This window comes from Neomonachus schauinslandi, chromosome 3 (assembly GCF_002201575.2).
Source record: "Neomonachus schauinslandi chromosome 3, ASM220157v2, whole genome shotgun sequence".
NCBI classification, from domain to species: Eukaryota; Metazoa; Chordata; class Mammalia; order Carnivora; family Phocidae; genus Neomonachus; species Neomonachus schauinslandi.
In genome coordinates, this window is record NC_058405.1 from 4,069,178 (window position 1) to 4,089,969 (window position 20,792).

Here is a 20,792-nt window from a genome sequence, read left to right on the forward strand (position 1 = left end):
AATGGAACTTTTAGCCTTTTAAGTGAACGTAAACTCGGCTCCTTCAGCTGCAACATTGGTTTGCCTCACTTTGAATCACCAAGATTTTATTAGGCAACACTCTATTCCAGGCACTGTGCTGGGCAGTGTACAAGTAAAGTTTAATGACACAGTAACTACCCTTGGGAAACAGACAATCCAGTTGAATGAAATTGAGGGTGTTCAGAGCATTCTAGATTCACAGTGGAGGGTACCTAACAGCCTGATAGAATCGGACACTCCAGTATGGGACACTCTCAGCACAGGTCTTGAAGGATTTGGTGGGGAAGGTAGGGGTTGAGACATTCATAATCCATTAAGTATTCACTGAAGACCTACCATGTGCCCAGTGCTGCGCCAAGCCAGAGAGTTGGTATCATGGACTAGATATTGTCCCCAGTCAATAGCCAAATTCAAGAGGGCAATGCAGTCAAAAGAGAAGTATGATGGGAAAGTCCAGTGAGCTACGGGGCCATCTCAGAGGAGCACCCCCAAAGTAGGAAACAGCATAACAATCTGGAGGAGGAATGAAAATGGCTCTTTGAGGAATTCTATGTCATTAGGCACCTTTCTGAGAGGGTGAGTTTCAGACTGAGACCTCAGGGAAAACCTTTCTGGGTGCGACATCCAGCTTCCCCTAGGAAAGGCTCTGTACCAATGCTCTCAAGCTGGTCGACTGGGATTTTTCTCAGAGGGGCTCAAAGTGCAAAGACATCTGTAAAAAATTCCTCACCCATCTACCTTCACCCTGTCATGAAGGGTTCTAATCCTTTACAAGTTGGGATCTATGGTTACAGAGATAAAGCAAAACAAAACACAAATCTCACTGGTAACTTTACTAAGGAATTTAGAATTTGCTCTTGAATGAACCAGTCCTATGTGATATATTTACTCAAAAATGGAAAATTCACTCCCCTCAGTTCCTGGTAACATTCTGAGAAATGCACTTTTGTCACCTTCTTACCCCCAAGTCATGCACCCAGGCAGTCCAAATAAAAATATACCCACCACACAGAACAAGGTTAAGATTTTCATTCAAGATTCAGATGGATACTGTACTCATGATCAAAGATCCTGGACATAGGCTTTCCAGTTACGGATGCCAAGATTCTCATGGACCAAAGAGATGCTGGATTTTAAAAAGCAAAGTCCAGCCAGAAATTTGAATCTTAATCACATCCTTGGAAAAAAAAATAAAGGAGTCACTATTTCCTGTCCATGGAAACTCTACTTCTTGTTTTCCAGCCCTTTCCAGCATCATCCTCAGACATCAGAATGGTAAGGTTCTCCTGCTCATGGGCATTATCCTTTCGCATCCATCTTGCTCCTTCAATTGCCTCTTCACTTCCTGCTGCACCATACTGTATGGATGTACCCCATTTCTCATCACCCAAGAAGCTCCCAGGAACGGACCCTGGAGAGGGCACATTCTCTTCTGCTATGATTCATTTTCTCGCCAGTATTTATTTACCCTCACAGCTTTTCCCCTTTACTTTCTGGAAGAGCAAAGGAAGGGGGTCACACGGTCAATGCCCAGATGCTCCGGACAATGTCCACGTACTTGTTGATCACTGTTGCTCTCTAACACCTAGACCAGTCTTAAAATAAGATCTTTCCTTAGACCTTTCCTCCACAGTCCTAATATTCTGACTCTTTTCAAAATATAATATTCCACCCCCTCTAAAAGACACTAAAATGTGGAACAGCTGCAACTGTAGTAATTTGCTAATTATCTCTGCTTCTTCCAGCTCCTGAAGCTTGAAAGATGTGGAGAGTGAAGCCCAGTGAGCAGCCAATTCAGACACCAGACTTTCTTGGAAGAGCAGGAAGTGATTAAAACAGTCAGAATTTTACCCTCTAACAAAGCGGCAGTCAGAACCACTTCTATCAATTTCTTCTATTATATGAAACATACATGTAAAAATGAAAAGACTTTGCCTCCTTTCCTCAACCTGAGTCACTGCTAAAAGTTTCTGGTCTAGCCTTCAAGATTTTCTCTGCTCTCGCAAAAGATTCTCCCCCTTTCTCTCTTTCTCTCTCTCATCTCATCTACCTGCTTGTACTATATACACAATTCACCAGGTCAAAGAAAGGGTAGTTCCTATTTCTAATGCATTCCACTCAAGCCTCACTGTGGTCAGCTGCTGTCACAAGACCACACTAAAAGAATTTGTGTTTCATGCTCCCTTCTAGAGGGTTTGGTCGCCATCAGGAGCTCCTTCTCGAGAGCTCATTTATTAGAGGTCATAACATAAAACCCTGGACAGTGGTTTCGCAAAACCCGTGTGGTGCTGTTTCCAAATCCACAAATATCGTCATTTCTTCCTGAGACTTAAATCTGAGTGTTCGTGTCTATTGGCCTCCTGGGGTGCAGATACTGTCGCCTGCTGTAATTACTTCCCCTCTGTCGATCACAGGACTTGACATCTGCCATACGTGTGGTACATGAATTATTTACGGAAGGGTAGGCTAACAAGCTAATCCAGAGGTATTTGGTGAAAACTTTAAAAGAAGATAAAACTAAAGATTTTATATGACAAAAGATACTCAAACCTGCTTCTCAAATATCTACCTGTACAGGATGGGACTTGTTCATCTCCAACATGAAAGTTCTCCTGCCACTTCTAAGAGGAATGTACCAAAATCTACACTTGGAATCAGACACTCAATGAAGAATAATTGAGTTAAATAAAACTCCGAAAATCTCAACAATTTCCACCGCTTATTCTCGATGGTCCACACAAACAGAGGCTGCCTTTTTCTCAAAGGCATTGATCTAAGCCTCTATAATTAGAGCTTCGGTGCTGATTACACATCAGGCTTCACAGCGCAGGATGCCCCAAAGGTGGGGCCAACAGCGCAGATGCTCACACTTGACATTTCAGATGGCGAAATTGCCTTTTTCAGTACCTAAGTCATGTTGAAACCCTGTAATTTTGTCTCTCTGGCAACTCGCAATTTTTCATTTGTTTTTATTTACTCAGGAACCCCAGGGGACGATGACTCGGTGCTGAGCTCGCGGCCCCGCGGCCGTCCCCAGGCTTTCTCACGCACGCCCCAGCTCCACCTTCCCTTCATCCGAGGCTCGCAGCCCATGCCTAACGGTATTTGAAGATGCAACACAGGTACACTGAACGGAGAGTTAAGAAAGTGTTTCCCTCTGCCCTCTCACTTGAATCCTCTCATTTCGTTTTCCTTCTGACCCCACCATTTCTGAGTCTTTATACTCTGTGACCTGGGCCTCAAATAACTCACTTCTCATTAGCCAAGGAGGTCCTGATGTCCTTGGGGCCCATTCATTCATCTGTTCATTCATGGACGACGTACTGAGTATTTCCTGCACATCACACGCCAAGGATATAAAAGTATCTAAGGCAGCCACAGTTTTTGAAAATGCAGTCTGGCAGAGAGAAAGGGCACATCATCCATTAATTATGACCCATCATGACAAGATCTGTAGCAGAAGCAAGGATCATGCGCTAGGAGATCCTGGATAAAAGAGTACTTACGTCTGATCAGGAGGGTCGGGGAAGGTATCAGAACTGTTCTGCCAAGGCAAGAGTGGCCTCATTATCGTCCTCGGCCACGATCTCCTGTTTACGCCTCTCCCGGGTCTGCCGTCATCAGTGGCTTATTTTTCCTCCCTCCCTCGAAAAACTAAACTCCATATGGGCACAGAATGTGTTCTTAATCTTTGCACCCCTAAGAGCCATCACAGCATCAGATACTAATTAATTAAGTGGTTAACGCACTAACTTTCCTACTCAACAAATCTACTGAGCATCTACCAAGTGCTGGGCACTCCCCCAGGCATACAACAGGCTCATGAGAGTATGTCCAGTCCTTGCTCTCACGGAGTGGACGGTCTAGGAGGCAGGGCAGAATCACATGGGTCTCTGGTCTGTTTGCCCCGTCCTACAGGGCAAGCCAGGGAAGGCTGTTCTGTTAGATGTCTTCTGAGCAGAGGCCCAAAGCGAACGAGGGCATGAGCTGGGTGGATACCTGTGGAGCAGAGTTCCAAGTGGAAAAGACTGACGGGAGGGGGCGCACCCGGTGGGAGCGTGGCGGGCACAGTAAGGAGCCGTGAGAGCGAGAGGGGACGAAACGGGGCGGGGGCCATGGTGGGGGCAGGCCATGGTATGGCTCTGTGTAGGACTTTGGTTTTCTGTTTGTTTGCTTGTGTTTTGAGTGGGAAGGAAAGTTTCTGGAGTATTCTGATGGAGGAGAGACGCTGACTTGACTTCTGTGTGGCAACAGCCTGCAGGTAGGTGAGGATGGGGCGGGGAGATGGGAGAGGCTGTTGCTCATCCTGTGAAAGGGATGATGCTTTAGGAGAGGGTGGCAGTGGTCCAGGTGAAGGGACACAGTGGCATGTGGCCAGAAAGCAAGCACTGATTTGCTGACTGACCGGATGCACTTCTTTGTGCTCATTGCAGGCAAATGCATTTTACACATGAAGTCATGGGTGTGTCTCTCTCCCTCTCAAAAACACACACGCTCAGTAATAATACATTTTGGGCAATATTAACAATGAATTCACATGATTTGTTTACAGAAAAGGTCTGTCTTCCAGCAGTTGAATTAGAACGATAGTGTGTTCTCTGAAAACTGAAATGAGCACCTTGCAGGATCGCTGGGGAACAGCTGTGACCAGAACCTTGTGTCAGCAGAGGCCAGAGTGGAAGCTCTGTACTGTCTGTTACTGTGTGAACCTGGCCAAATTGTTTCATACTTCCGTTTCTGCTTCTACCTAGGAAAGTCACATAGGCGTATTCCCAAGCACACAGAGCTATGGTAAATAAAAAATTAATTTATATGAAAATGCATCATAAATAATACACTAGAATGTGCATATTGATCAATATCTAATATAGCAAAGACACTTCATGGCTTAAAAGTTATTTTCATATCTATCTGATCATCACAATGCATGCTGTGATGTGTATTCATCACAATAAATTCTCTGAGTACAACAGCCCAGATAATATCCCCATTTCACAGATGGGAAAAATGAGCCTCGGTGAGCTTAAGCATCTCCTCAAACTTCATGAAAGGAGTAAGTGTACATGAAGTTACATATGAGAGGAAAAGACCAAAAGTCGCTGGCATGGGATCAAATTCTCTCCTGATCATCTTCTAACGGGGGACACAGAAGCAGGTGTAGACACTCCCAAGAAAAGAAAGCAGGGCCTGGCCTGGTCTCCTTCTGAACATGCTGATCACTGGACCTCCTGGTAGAGAGAGAACCATATGGACCAAGAGCAGCATGACCCTAGTCTAGCTAGCGTTGCTTATCATCATCAGACCTGGGATCTAGGAACTAACAAGGCTTGGATCCTTAGAAATTTCACATAAGCCATGTAATGATCTGAGTCTAAAATGGAGAGGTTTCAAAACCAAAACACTCCAGAGAAGGAAAAAGTCATCTAGAAATCTCTCTTTCTGTCTCAGTCAATGCTGGAGAGAAACAGTTTACATTTCTTCTACAGACTATCTCCTATCAATATTCTGAGTTGTTTTTCTATTCTGCTGAGTGCATAACATGATTGTCTGTACCCCCAGATATCTTGAGCCTTTGGTTAGGCACAGGTTTCTCTTGTATGCAGTGCTTCTCAGCCTAGGCTGCAAATCAGAATCAGCTGGGGGAGCTCCCAATCGCTATGTCCCAGAAAAATTAAGTCAGAATCTCCACGGACCGGGCTAAGGTTGGGAGGCAGGTGTTGGCATTTTACCGCTCCCAGGTGATTCCTACGTGCAATCCAGGCTGAGAACCGGTGATGTGTTCCGGAGCTCTGGGCTGTCTGATGCATGACCTTCTTTAACAGAGTTCAATGTACCGCAAAGAAATACAGCTCATCCCTGACCTTGGTAGATGACCCTGAGTTAGGTTTTTAATGTTATGTTAATTTTTATACTTTTCAAAATTAAGGCTTAATCATTAAATTAGTCCTAAAGACCACTAAATTGAATCCTTCTATTGACTTTTTAAGTGGGCCCGTAAAAATTTTTAGCACATGAACCTAATATAATTTTTTTTGTTTGTGCCATTATTTATTTGTTGATTCACTTAGCCATTCACTGCTTTGTCCCCAAAAGAATGTCGGTGAGCTTCAGTCACATTTATATGCGCCCGGTCACAAGCAGAGCATAGAGAAAGTTCACTGTAGCCAAAGACAACACGTAGAAGCAAAAGAATGCCTAATAGTCTATAGTGGATACAATATTATTTGCTTCGTTTTCAAAAGCATCTTCTTTAGGGCAGAAGTTCTAACTCCATTTGTTAAAGATTACTTACAAACTCCAACGTAGTAATTAGGAAATACTGCAGCTCGTTATCCAAGCCTGATCATTTGAAAGTGTCATGTTTTGATGATCATCTGTCAGATGTACATGTGAGGGCGCCTGGGTGGCTCAGTCGGTTGAGCGACTGCCTTGGGCTCAGGTCGTGATCCCGGAGTCCCGGGATCGAGTCCCGCGTCGGGCTCCCTGCTCGGCGGGGAGCCTGCTTCTCCCTCTGACCCTCCCCCCTCTCATGTGCTCTCTCTCATTCTCTCTCTCTCAAATAGATAAATAAAATCTTAAAAAAAAAAAAAAAAGAAACTGTATCTCAGAGGGCGCCTGGGTGGCTCAGTCGGTTGAGCGACTGCCTTCGGCTCAGGTCATGATCCCGGAGTCCCGGGATCGAGCCCCGCGTCGGGCTCCCTGCTCGGCGGGGGGTCTGCTTCTCCCTCTCCCACTCCCCCCTGCTCATGCACTTTCTCTCTCAAATAAATAAACTCTTAAAAAAAAGATGTACATTTGGCTATTGAACTTTGAGCCCACGACTGCTGCTCCTCCCTGTGTCGCCCCCCCGCCAACCACCGTGCCCCGGTCAGAGGGTTCTCACCAGATGCAGCAGGGACCCTCCTGAGGAAACGGCGGTGTGCGGATCCGCGCCCTCCTTCAGGAGCCGGAGCGCTGAAAAATCGAAAGAGTAGGCAGTTACAGCACGTGCTTCGTCCACACCGTGAACCAAAACCTGAGCGTTTCCTTAATATCTAAAAGGCAAACAGCCGTAAAAGCCAATGCAGACTCGTTAACCGCCCTCTGACCTCACTTGGTGTACGTATGACTGGTGGCGTCCGTCTCCACACTCAAACTTATTCCTCCGTCTGTCAGTGTCATTTCTTATTACAGCTGAGCAAATCATTCAGAAAGGGGGACACGCTCTCACAGTTTATTGTTTCAACGTGTCGAGTTTGTATATCCTTTGTAGGGCAAAATAATAAAAAGAAATTACTTCACGAGGCTCATGGAGGCACTGGATCACTTAACTTTTATTTTTTAATCTCATTAGGGCCCACTGGCTTAAAACAGTTTGTACTCTGGACATGAAACTTCTCTTCCTGTGATGACCTCTTGGCAGGGTGTCCACCATTCCCAAGAAGGACTATGGCACAAAACCGTTTCGACCCAAGTTAATAATGCCAAATAGGTCAAAATAGATGCCAATTATCAGAATAAATGCACAAGTGGAAGGTGACCTGTGTTTCCACCTGAACAGCAAAGGTGAATTCACTAGTACAAGGAATGCCACAGGCGTGAGGAAGACCGATTGCTGTATTTTCCACTTCTTCCAATGGGCTCTAGGACCAGCCTCACAGAAAGGCTTATCAATTCCCCAAAGCACATTTCCGCAGTTAATAGCAGTATCACAGTCTTTTAATAAAAAGCCGTTAATGCATTTTCCACAAAAAACTATAATTAAAGCACCAGTGACTCTTTTTTTCCCCATTATACCACAGACCGGTATTAAATGGCTCGGATTCAAACGCATACCTCACTGAGCATACTGTCTTTCCATGAAGTTTCTCTGTAGTCTGGAGTGTTACCTCATGTACCTTCTATTCTATGGTACCCCAAATCGTTTATGTGTTCCGATATCTAGTGTGTCACCACGTTCCCCAAAGCTAACCGCACGTCATGAGGGGTGCCATGGGTCCTGGCAGACATGGCTACCCCAGCTGTCCCCTCTCCAGGAAGGCCATCTGGTTGACGACGTGTGCAGTGGGGGTGAAGAGGGAGACTGAACAGCCTCTCCAAAATGGGGGTGACGTGGAGACAGCAGGGACAACCCATACCCAGCCCAGTGTGCCCTCCAGACAGCCATTCCCGAAGTTGGAGGGCCTTTCGTCCAAATCTCTCTCCCCAGGGAAGTCAGACACGCCCCTATGCCCTCTCAACTGCGGCAACACTTGGCTCCTTGGATCTGCACCCCTTCACTTCAGTCCGCTCCCTGAAAGCTGTCCTCAGTAGGAGTCTGTCCACATCTGTTCACCTTCCAAGTGGCTTCCCCTTGAGTATGTTCTTTCTCCAATTAAGAATTGAATTCTTTTCATAACATAGATTCTCCTAATGTTGGTAGTCTGTGACAAAATAATTTCTCCAAGACCGCATTCTTACAGGATCGAGTGTAACCTGACATGGCGTGGGGCGACCATTGGCTTACTTGGGCGTCTCTGCCCTCAGCCAGCAGGAGAACATCCAGGAAGGTAAGTCCTTTGCCTTTCTTGTCCTCGCTGTATTTCTAGGAGCTGTCCTGCCATGTGGTTTGCAGGTGCCCTTTCTCCCTCCCGTTCCCTGCTCTCTCTATGCACACGTATAATAAATGGACGCACTTCCTGCTCCCTCACATACTTCTTGCCCTTAATTTTGAACAGTCCATTGCCAACAACAGACAGTTAATTAAATACGTTTACCGATGGTTTCCTCAGAAGATAAATAGCACTTTTACCCAAATGTTTACTTTTTTAGTAAACGAAATTATTCACCTTGAATTAACTAATATCAACACAGTGCTTTAAAGTTTTCATAGCAAAGCACTTACACTTACAAATACAGTATGAGGCAGATTTTATTAGAAAAACATTCATAAAATGCTGTCAGATTTTTTTTTAAAGATTTGAGAGAGAGAGAGGGAGAGAAAGCAGGGGGGAGGGGGAGAGGGAGAGGGAGAGGGAGTCCCAAGCAGACCCCGCACTGAGCAAGGAGCCTGACACGGGGCTCGATCTCACGACCCTGAGATCAGGACCTGAGCTGAGACCAAGAGCCCGACACCCAACCGACTGAGCCACCCTGGCGCCCCTGCTATCAGATTTTTGAGTAGACTCCACCAGGCACATGTGTGTGAATTACACATAATAGAAGTCAGTGAGACACTGGCCTTGGGCATCCACAGATTTGGCTATGAGGCCCCACTGGGAGAGCTACTGAATTCTCTGTGCCTCAGTTTCCTCTCAGTTGAACTCACGCCATGGGGGCACTGACAGAAGTGAATGAGCCAATAGAGCAGCATGTTAATCATACCTCCTGGCCCTCGGTACGGATCTCCAAATGATTCCTACTAGTATAATTACTCTACGTCACGAAACCCCAAAATAACATATCCTAGAATCCATAACTTAAGGTTTGGGGCCTGGGTGGCTCAGTCGTTAAGCATCTGCCTTCGACTCGGGTCATGATCCCAGGGTCCTGGGATTGAGCCCCACGTCGGGCTCCCTGCTCGGCAGGGAGCCTGCTTCTCCCTCTGCCTGCCACTCTGCCTACTTGTGCGCTCTCTCTCTCTCTCTCTCTGTGTCAAATAAATAAAATCTTAAAAACAACAACAACAACAAAAACATAACTTAAGGTTTATTCTAAATTTTCTCAAAACCTTCCAATTTTTAAATGTTGAATGTAAGTGTAGGACATAAACCACGCAGATTTAGCAGCAGTCTCTTGGAGGACGAGTGTGCAATTTATCAAGCATGAAAGGGGTGAGGAGCACTATGCGGGAGGCAGTGAAGAACGGTGAGCGTGCGGGGGGTGGGACACAGCATGTGGCTCGGAGGACTGGCCCAGGGAGGACACGGCAGGCACATCACGCTACAGGACTCGGACACCAGTTTGTGGGCAACAAATGCCGGCCAGTCAGCCCTGAGTACTCTATATTTAGTTATTTGTAAATAATTTGCTGTCGAGGGTACAGTGCCAACTAAGCAGGCTGGGACAGAGTGCATGCCACACGGCAAAGGGAGGGGTCTATGGAGCACTGACACCATGTCCAGGGGAACCAGTTTGTAAGGTGCTGAAGATGGATGGGTCAATCACAGGAGCAGGGAGAATACCGTGGTGTGGTGGTGAATGCTCCAGGATGGACAGGGATGGAGATCTAGATGTCTAGATGGATGGATGGACGGACGGACGGACGGACGGATGGACAGACGGATGGAGAGAGAGATGGATAGACAGATATGCATTTATGAGTTTACTACACATTTTACTGATACAAAGGCTGTGTAGCCCACAATTTACAAATAATCAGATACATAGTACTCACGATTGTAAATGCCATCTGGCCAAATGATTCTCACAGAATACTTTTGATGATTTTTGTTGAACTCTTATATCCACAGCCAGTCTGTGGTTACAATTAGTGCACATGACCTTGACATCCTGGTGGATATTTTCACTGACTTAATGAGTAGAGCCAGGGGTGAGCAAACTATGGCTAGCAGGCCAAATCACGCTCTGGAATTTATACAGCCTTTGAACTAAAAATGGTTTTTACATTTTTAAAGGGTGTGTAAGAAAAAAAAAACCAAACAATGAAAAACAACCAAAAAAATCCAACAAGAATGGGCAACATGGACTTCAGGTAGCCTGCAAAGTTTAACACAGCTACTATCTGGCCCTTTACAGAAAGTTTGCTGGCTTCTGAGTAAGATTAAAATGAAACAATGAAGTGTGTCAGATGTCGCTCATTTATCAATGACCTGACCTGACGGACATCTTTGGAAGTAAGATAATGGTTTTTGAACAATGCATCATATTGTGTCAAATTTTTGGTCCTGACATAACACATTTGTAAGTATAGCCCTGCATGAACATGGCCTTCAAAACTTCTTAATTCTAGACAAGCAATAAGACAATAGATCAAGCCAGCTTCCGTGGTGTGATTCTCCTATCTCAAGCTGCCAATGTGATGTCACTGAACCCAGGGTTGGGAAAAGATGTGACATAGCACATGATTATACAGCATTTCCACCACCCACCACAAGACATGCAGGTGACTTCAAGGGCATAAATGAGAGAAAAATGCAGTGAACTAATTAGGAAGTGATGAGTCTTGAGTATTATTCTTTTTAAAAATATTTTGTTTATTTATTTGAGAGAGAGAGTGAGCACGAGCAGAGGGGTAGGAGCAGAGGGAGAAGCAGACTCCCTGCTGAGCAAGGAGCCCCATGCGGGGCTCCATCCCAGGACCCCGAGATCATGACCTGAGCTGAAGGCAGATGCTTAACCCACTGAGCCACCCAGGCGCCCCTTGTGTATTACTCTTTATTACAATCTACTTAATTGTAAGTTTATATACTTTAATTTTTACGATAGGCGTTGTTTAACTGTTTCACAGCCAACTGACAAATTCCTGAAATTTTAACAACTGGTTCTCAGGGTCTGGAAGGGCAAGCTCAGCGAACCACTGGGAGCAGCCTGAGGTCCTTAAGGAACGTGTCCAAGAACATCCAGGAATGACAAGGACACTACACCCAAGAATTCCAGAACCTCTTGCCACAGTGACAGACAAATAAGTCCTACCCCTCTTGACTGGGCCACACCTCAGCCTAAGGAGAAAAGAGGAGGGGACAATCTGAGCATAATTTTTTCCCCTAGATGGAAGGGCTGTTTTCCAAAAGGGCTGTTTACATTATCAGACAGAACTAAGAACCACGGAGGGCATGCTGACTGGGTTGCCCCTGGATACCATGGTGGGGACTCAAGAATAAGACAAAATTAGCTGTTCACAAAATAAATGTTTTTCACATAAACACACACACAAATTGTAGAGTGAGCTAAATTCTATGTCTGCCAAGGGTTAAAACTGGACACTGTGAAGTACCTAGATATAAACACGTAATGAAGAAAATTCCATTTGCATAATAATTCATTCATAACAGAGAATTTTTAAAAAGAGGGTATGATAGGGGAAGCAAAGGCAAAAGAAACATTAAATTTCCCTACTACTTACAGCCCACTGACAAGTCCTTAAAATAGGCAGAGCAACATTCCTCTAGGAGCTCAGCTGCCTGGATATTGACACTTTGCTAAGGGCAAAAGGCAACCTTAGCCCAACCCCCAGGACCCTGTGAGTCTACTTTAACATATAAAAATTCCTCTGGAAAGTTCCTTTATCCATTACCCCCCCTCCCTGAGATATATGTCAGCAGTCATCCCCCAAGCATATGGCCCACCGATATACATCTGAAGGGTCTCGTGACTAAGGTTTTAGTAGACAGTAACATATGGCCTTTTCCCAACAATAGCTAGCCCCCCTCAAGGTCCTGGAAACCTTGCTTCCAAAATTCCTTAGAGACTTACGCTCTCCCTGACCCCCTCCCAACCCCAGTACACCTCTTTCTGCCCACGGGTCCTGTGCTTTAATAAAACCACCTTGTTTGCACTGAGGACATCTAAAGAATTCTTTCCTGGCCGTCGGCTCTGGACCCCAACATTTCCTACATCAGGTACATTTTTCCAATGCTAACACACACCGAGCACTTTTCTAAGTACTTGGGCTGTAAGTACATTAGTACAAAAATTACTTTAATTCTCTCAACTCCATGATGCAGATCCTATAATTGTTTCACTAAGAAGGACACTCAGACTCAGATTTTGTGATGCCCCCCGCAAGCCACACAGTAACCTGGTGGATCTAGAACTCAGTGTGGGCAGTAAGATTCCAAGGATTCTTAACAAGAAGAGCATCAAGGTAGAGAAATTTTAAAAATCACAACAGAAAAGAAAAAGTCACAACAGGAATCAAGATCCATTTTAATGCCCTCCGATTACTCATTTTGTGTAAAACTGCCCAAAAGTAGGTTAAAACACTTTCTCTAAAAAGGCACAGGTCCGTAGCAACCTTGTAATAACAAGATGCGAATTGCCAGTTAAGTCAAATGGCCTAGCCACTCCAAGTCTTTCTGTGACAATAAAATCTGCAGGAAAACAGCCCGAGAGACAGCCATCTGGGGACCAAGCAGAATAATGAGGCTGAGGCTTCCTTTTAGAGTAGCGCTGCTTGGAACTGATTCAGCATTTATTGTATATTTGCGGCTTCGTCATCAAGCTGCCACAGAGCTCCACCGAGAAGTCTGTGTGGGGGGCATGATTTGATATTTAAAAAGAAACATTCAGTCTCTAAATCTTCAGCTATTGGGGTAGAACATAGAGGCAAACACATCAGAAGATTTGCTAAGGAGCTTTAACAGACTATATATACATCTGTCCCCACTGAAGGTCCCCACCAGCGCCAACAACAGCCAAAGCCAAGAGTCCAGCTGAGAATCCACACTCATTCTGAGTCTCCAGATAGCACCGTGATTTATCCGCGTTGATGACATACCACACATGGAGGAGAGGAACCGGACTGCAACTTGGGGACCGTAACTGCTTTGGGGATCCTGGGAGCCCGTGTGGGTATCTGGCTACACAACAATCTATGATGCTCACGTGATTCTCATGATCACTGTGGGTCTATATTCACAAAGATTTTACATTTAAAATCAACGGAGGGAAGGACAAGGGAAACAACATAACCAAGGGTTCTAAGTCTTGGCCCCATTTTAAGCCCCTCACAGGCATTTTTTAGAGAGAGGAAAAGATAACTCATATGTGATAAAACGTTAGCAAATCGTAAACCTGGCTGAAAGGTGTATGGAAGTGCTTTGTTTTATTTGCTCACCTCTTCTGTAAGTTTGGTTTAATTTCGAAATAAAAAGATACAATGAATAACTATAAAAAAATCAAGGCAGAGTCCTCTCTCCCTGAAGGGATAATAGGAACAGGAATGTAAAGACTTGCAAACAACATAGATGTGAAAATTTCCATAACAATCGATAGTCTTCTAAGAAATGCTTTAAAAGGTTTATCTTATCAATATGTTAATAAAGAAGGGAGGCAGAAAGCAGGAACATAGAGATTATGTTACTAACGCCACAGAAATGTCTATCTGCACAGCAATGCTGCTTAACATACAGATTTCCTGCCCTGAGTAGAACCCAAATTTTAGGATGTCTAAGAATGACATGAGGATTTTTTTTTTTTAAGTAGATTTTTCTTTTTTTAAAAGATTTTATTTATTTACTTGAGAGAGAGCAGGATCATGGGGAGGGGCAGAGGGAGAGGGAGAAGCAGACTCCCCGCTGAGCAGGGAGCCAGATGCAAGGACTCCATCCCAGGACCCTGAGATCGTGACCTGAGCTGAAGGCAGATGCTTAACTGACTGAGTCACCCAGGTGCCCCTAAAATAGATTTTTCTAGTTCAGTGATTCTCAACCTATCTTGCATCATCACTCATTCCCCATCAACCTCTACCATAAAACTGTAATACCACAGATCTTCTGTCCATCTGACCAGGTGGTGTGGCCCTAGGAAGGGCAACAAACCATCCATAAAGCTCACACTTTTCTCCCCCAAGAAAGACTTTTCACCTTGGGGTGCCATTTCTCCCCCCTTCAGGATCAAGCCCTAGGCCCACCTCCAGATACTCTGATTCAAGCGTTCCGGGATGGGATCTAAAGGGTGGCTCAATTGGTTAAACCATGCATTTTAAACAAACACTCCAGGAGATTCTGGTGCAGATGGTCACCTAAATTCATTTTGAGAAAAACTGCTAGGATTTTATGATCTCAGAAAATTACCTTCAATATCTCACTTAGAGCAAGAGAATGAGTGCCAAAGTTAAGAATTTATGGCAGATCTGTTCCCGTTAATTTGCCATTGAGAATTTGACCCCTAATGCTGTATGAATCACAGTATCCCTCTGACCACACAATTTATTCTCAATGGGATCCCGAGTATCCCTCAGAACACACAATTTATTCTCAATAAATACATATTTAGCCAAACCTGCCTGAGCTTGGAATCTTGGTTTAGTGGGACCATCTCCAAGAGGAAGTCAAGGTCTGCGTGGATGGGGTGTCCTCAGGTGGAGACAAAGCCTGAGTCTGGGGCAAGGATTCTCAACCCTAATTATGCTTAGAACAATTACCAAAACTTAAAAATTTATAAATACCCTGTTCTATCACCAGATTCTTAAAATCAGTCAAGAATGTGCCCAACTGTCCATATGTTTTTAAGATCAAAGCACCTTGATGATTCTAATACTGAAAAGGGTGGGAAGCAGTGGAAATCAGTATCCAAAGGGCTGGTCAGCTTGTTTCCACCCCAGCCTGGCAAAGACATGAAGAGGCTCTGACAGGTTGTGAAGCTCACAGTGAGGATCGGCCTGGTATCTGGAGTCAGGGAAGCGGCTCAGTCACACATAAGTGGTTGCTTCTGATTTGGGTCAGGTCCACATGCATCTTCAGGACATTCAGGGACGCTACCAGCCGCTCTCCTAGAACTGGAGACCCGTGGGGTCAAGGCGGCATTACTCATTGATGTATTTGTGGTTGTATAGAGGTAGTCTTTTAATCTTTCATATTTCCCCTCCAGACTTCCTCGTCAGATAAACTCACTGACAGAACACTGAGTGCAGGGTATTTCATGGATTCCAACTGTATCAGAGATATTCATTATTTTTAACTCATTTTCTTTTTTTTTTTTTTTTTTTTTTTTTTTTTAAAAATTTTTTTTATTTATTTGAGACAGAGAGAATGAGATACAGAGAGCATGAGAGGGAGGAGGGTCAGAGGGAGAAGCAGACTCCCCGCCGAGCAGGGAGCCCGATGCGGGACTCGATCCAGGGACTCCAGGATCATGACCTGAGCCGAAGGCAGTCGCTTAACCAACTGAGCCACCCAGGCGCCCAACTCATTTTCAAAGTGAAATTTCAGGGGCACCTGGGTGGCCTAGTTGGTTAAGCATCAAACTCTTGATCTCGCCTCAGGTCTTGATCTCAGGGTCATGAGTTCAAGCCCCAAGTTGGGCTCTGTGCCCTACTTTAAAAAAAAATGGGGAAAAAAGGTGAAATTTCATGCAAGCAAAGTTTGCTCTAAAAGATGAGACATTTTGGAGCAACTGACTCCCGGAAGACAACCAGAAAGGCTGAACAGTATTTTTAATGCTTTAATTCTTCAGTGAGCTAAAAATAAAGCCAAGTATTACACGGAAAGGTATCAGATACATTAAAGCTATCACAATTAAAACTCTTGAGCATTGGTCCAAGAGTAGACAATAGATAAAAGAACAAAATGTCTACCATGGGATTTGGTTCCAGTTTTTGTCAATTATGAATACAGCTGTTATCAACATTCCTGCACAAGTCTTTTTGTAAAATCATGCATTAATTTTTATAAGGCACATACCTAGAAGTGGGATTGCTGGACTGCAGAGTATGCATAAATTTGCATTTCTTAGAAATTGTCAGAGTTTCCAAAGGTACTTATACCTTTGATGTTCATAGCAGAGCTATTCACAACAGCCAAAAGGTAAAAACAACTCAAATGTTCCTCAACTGACCGATGGATGAACCATGTGTGTTATATTTATACAATGGAATATTACGCAGTCATAAAAAAGGAATGAAGTACTACATGCTACAATATGAATGAACATTAATCACGCATCATGCGAGCTCATGATGTTAAGTGAAAGAAACCAGACAACAGGCCACATATTGTGTGATTTCACTTACTTGAAATATCAGGGGTAGGACAATCCATGGAGACGGAGAGCAGATTAGTGGTGGTCAGGGTGTGGGGGCGGCAAATGGAGACGGGCTGCTTAATGGGTATGATTTCCATTTGGGGGATGAATATGTCCAGGAACTAAGGGCACCTGGGTGGTTCAGTCAGTTAAGCACCTGCCTTCAGCTCAGGTCATGATCTCAGGGTCGTGGGATCGAGCCCCGCATCGGGCTCCCTGCTTAACGGGGAGTCTGCTTCTCCCTCTCCCTCTGCCCTTCCCCCTTCTTGTGCTCTCTCCCTCTCTCATAAATAAATAAAACCCCTAAAAAAGAAAAAAGAAAAAGTCCTGGAACTAGATTGTGGTAATGGATGCACAACGTTGTGAATGTGTTAACTGCTACTGAACCGTATACTTTAAAATAGTTAAAATAGTAAAAATAGTAAGTTTTATTTTAGACATATTTTACTACAATTAAAAAGCCATGATCCCCCTATTGTGATGTCTTGAACATTATAAACTTCTTAAGCCACAGACATTTTTTTAAGATTTAATTAATTTATTTGAGAAAGAAAGAGAGAAAGAACGAGTGAGAGCAGGTGTCTGGGGAGTGGTGAGGGGCAGAGGCAGAGGATCCCAAGCAGACTCTGTGCTGAGTGTAGAGCCCACAGAGGGGCTTGATCTCATGACCCTGAGATCATGACGTGGCCCGAAACCAACAGTCTGACGCTTAACCGACTGAGCCACCCAGGAGCCCCCCACACACATTTTGGCATAATTATGTTTTATAAAACTATATTTACAGAGAATCTAATGTCAAGTGAGTCTATTTATATAAACCCTGTTTGTGTTTTTCAATAATTCTGAGGTGGAGGGGGAACAGCTTTGGGATATTAATTAAGCCTTCTTATCTGCATAATATTCATGTAGAGCTTTTTTTCTCCAATGTGCTAAACTTATGCAAATTTTAGCCCCAATAGAAATCTGGGGAGAATAGTTTTGATTCACAGGTACAGTTTCTGGTCACATAGAGCTAGTTCAAGTCCAGTCAGCATCATGGACACCAGTTCTTATGGTTTTCAACAGGGCCTCAAAGAAACCACAGGCTCTTTGCTGTTCTTTGACCCACCCTGCTATTTCCCATGTTCCTACCTGAACTGCTTACTTTCTTTTTGAGTCTCATTAATCATTACATTTTTCTTTTTTATACTCAGACACATGCCCCATTAAGCATTTATAACTGCTGTCCCCAGAGAAGCTCATGTAGAAAAATATATACCGTGTGACACATTAAGGAAGAGAGATTAATGCTGCCCCTTAGGAAATTATCAATTCCAATTTCAGGACTTGCCAGAGGCTTCAGCATTCAACAAAATCGAGTGAGTCCACCCCTTCCCAGGGTGCTCAGGACCACAAAAGCCGTCAGATAAATGTATCTATTGGTGTTAGGTCTTCGAACGGAAGAACTGCCTGACCCACGCAAAATCAGTATTTAATATCCCTGCATGTGGAATACATTATTTATTTATTTATTTTTAAAGATTTATTTATTTGACAGAGAAAGACACAGAGAGAGGGGGAACACAAGCAGGGGGAGTGGGAGAGGGAGAAGCAGGCTTCCCGCGGAGCGGAGAGCCCGATGCGGGGCTCGATCCCAGGACCCCGGGATCATGACCTGAGCCGAAGGCAGACGCTTAACCGACTGAGCCACCCAGGTGCCCCAGAATACGTTATTTTTGATTAACCAATTTTCAGTTTGTGTCTTAAACATTTTTAGAAATCCAATATTATGCACACCGACTAAGTTACATTGATGAATAACAAGTACCTCGGTTAGTCTCAGAGGCGCCAACGACATTTCTGTTTCATGAAAAATCAAGGAAATATGAGGCATGCATGACGGAAATCATTCCTCAAAGAGCAGGCTCTAGAGAGGAGACTTTTCCTGGTGTCCACAGCTGACTTAGCTTAATCCTACATTGAACATTTACATTTGATTCATGATGTTCTTTGTTTAAAAATTCATTATTAAATGTCAGGGCACCTGGGTGGCTCAGTCCGTTAAGCATCTGACTCTTGATTTGGGCTCAGGTCATGATCTCAGGTCATGAGATCTAGCCCAGAGTTGGGCTTCGCACTCAGTGGGGGAGTCTGCTTGTCCTTCTCCCTCTGTCCCTCCTCCCACTCTCTCTCAAATAAATAAATAAATAAATCTTTTTAAAAAGTCATTATTAAATGTGAAGAGAAGGTCAAAAAAGTCAGAGGCGAGGATAAAATGAGTTAAGCTTCGGGGATATTTCAAAATGTTGTCACTGGAGGTGGTACCTTTCAATCAACCGAGAGACACTAAAGATAAATCTCCTTTTGCCCTGAAAGGGGCCCCTCTCAACCAAGGTCTAGTGCCATGCTTTCCTGAAAGTTCACACATGTGACAGTGGTGCTAGTCTTGGCTCTTTTCCCAGCCTATTTATATGCATCAAATATAGAACCAACTATTAGGGTGGACCACAAAAGTGACCTGTCTTCAACCATAGACTCCCCAAAACAACAAAACTTCAGTTTAGCTAGAAACTGGAATGATGAAGTAAATGACAGGAATTACTGAATAAGTACATCCTTCATCCTTTGGACTCAAGATGAAATAACCCTTATAAAAAAAAAAAACAGCACAACCCAAATGATCTCTCTCCCTGTCTCTCTCTCTTCTCCTCTCCCTCTCTCTCTCTCTCTCTCTCTCTGTCTCCCTCTACTTTTCTGTACCACCCAACCAGACCATGCTTGTTTTCTGGGTTTCCTTCTGTTATTCAAACCATATCCTAATAGGCAAAAATTGGCAGACCACATACAAAATGGACCCTTTCTGAAAGGAATAAATGAAGTAGAGTCAAACACTTCCTCACAGTCATTTCGGTGACATGATCACCTACATTGCTCAGCAGTTACCTGAAAACATGTAGGAAACAAAATTATGCCAACGTTTTGCAAGTCCAGATGTTGTCAACATTAGGGCTTGACTCTAATTTGGAGACGTAAAAAAGCAAATTGAAAAACATATAAACAAGAATTTGTTAATACCTTGGCATGTTAAAATTAATAAAAAACCTACAATTATGGTAAGAGTCATTTACAAGTGAGAGAATGGGGACCAAGGACATAGAAAAATGTTCAGTTGTATTAGAGTAGAGCAGAGACCAGGGCTTTGATCCTTAGCTTATGAATCCAGCAGCCACTTGGTTATGCCCATGGCATGAAATGAAATCCCCTGTGGCTTCCATGCTCTTCCTGCTGGTGCCATGCCTCACGTGACAGCCCACACAAAACCCACAGCTGGAGGAAAGGGATGTTTTGCAGAAGTCCTGTCCCCCCTTCCCTACCTCAAGTGATCCAAAAAATAATGCTACACATTGATTGATTGATTCCAAATTAACCCATTATCCAGCCCATCTGTTAAATGTCCTATCTCATTTTCTTTAGATTGTAAGTTCTTTATCATATAGTCAGTTCTAACACCTATTTTATAACAATTATTTAAACAATGTTCAGACGTTTGGCCTTGCCCACATATTGCTCATCATGGCGTCAAATTTTTGTCTGCCGCATTCAGACTTGAGCTGCTGAAGTTTTGACAAGTTTCATTTTTGTACTAGACTAGAATCTTGTATTTTCTAATCATCAAAGAAAATTTAGATTATTATCACATACCCAAGATTAGGAAAAAAAGATTTATAATAAACATTTCTCTAGGGTTCCTTTATGTGTCATAAAAATCACTGACGCCCCAAACTAAAAAAAAGAAAGATTTTTATTTTCGTTGGATCAAAAAGACTGAGCCCCTTTGAAGTCTTTAATGCACTAGAAGCCACGTCCAGAGTAGAGCTGACAGTGAAGATAGGCAGCTAGCCAGAAGATTAAGGGATGAAAGAGGGAGTTGAAAGAGAACAGACAAGTGACATCCCTACAGAATTAAATGACTCAGACAACATCAGGGAAGCAATGAGATACAGAGATAGAGAGGGTGTAAAATGGTATAGCAGTTGAGCTAGGCTTAGAACTACCCCCAAGAACACCACAGGGAAGTTGAAGAATTGGACATCCCATCAGCAAGTCCAAAGACAGGCAGCCATAGGCAA

General features: G+C 43.9%; 1 protein-coding gene across 1 annotated transcript in view; it reads right to left on the reverse strand.

Annotated features, from left to right (window-relative positions):
- MYO16 (myosin XVI) overlaps positions 1–20,792 on the reverse strand; it is a 441,248-nt gene that overhangs the window by 394,937 nt on the left and 25,519 nt on the right. The window contains exon 2 of the mRNA XM_044913335.1: positions 6,905–6,975. Within this exon, the coding sequence (XP_044769270.1) occupies positions 6,905–6,975 (71 nt within the window). The remainder of the gene's footprint in view (positions 1–6,904; positions 6,976–20,792) is intronic.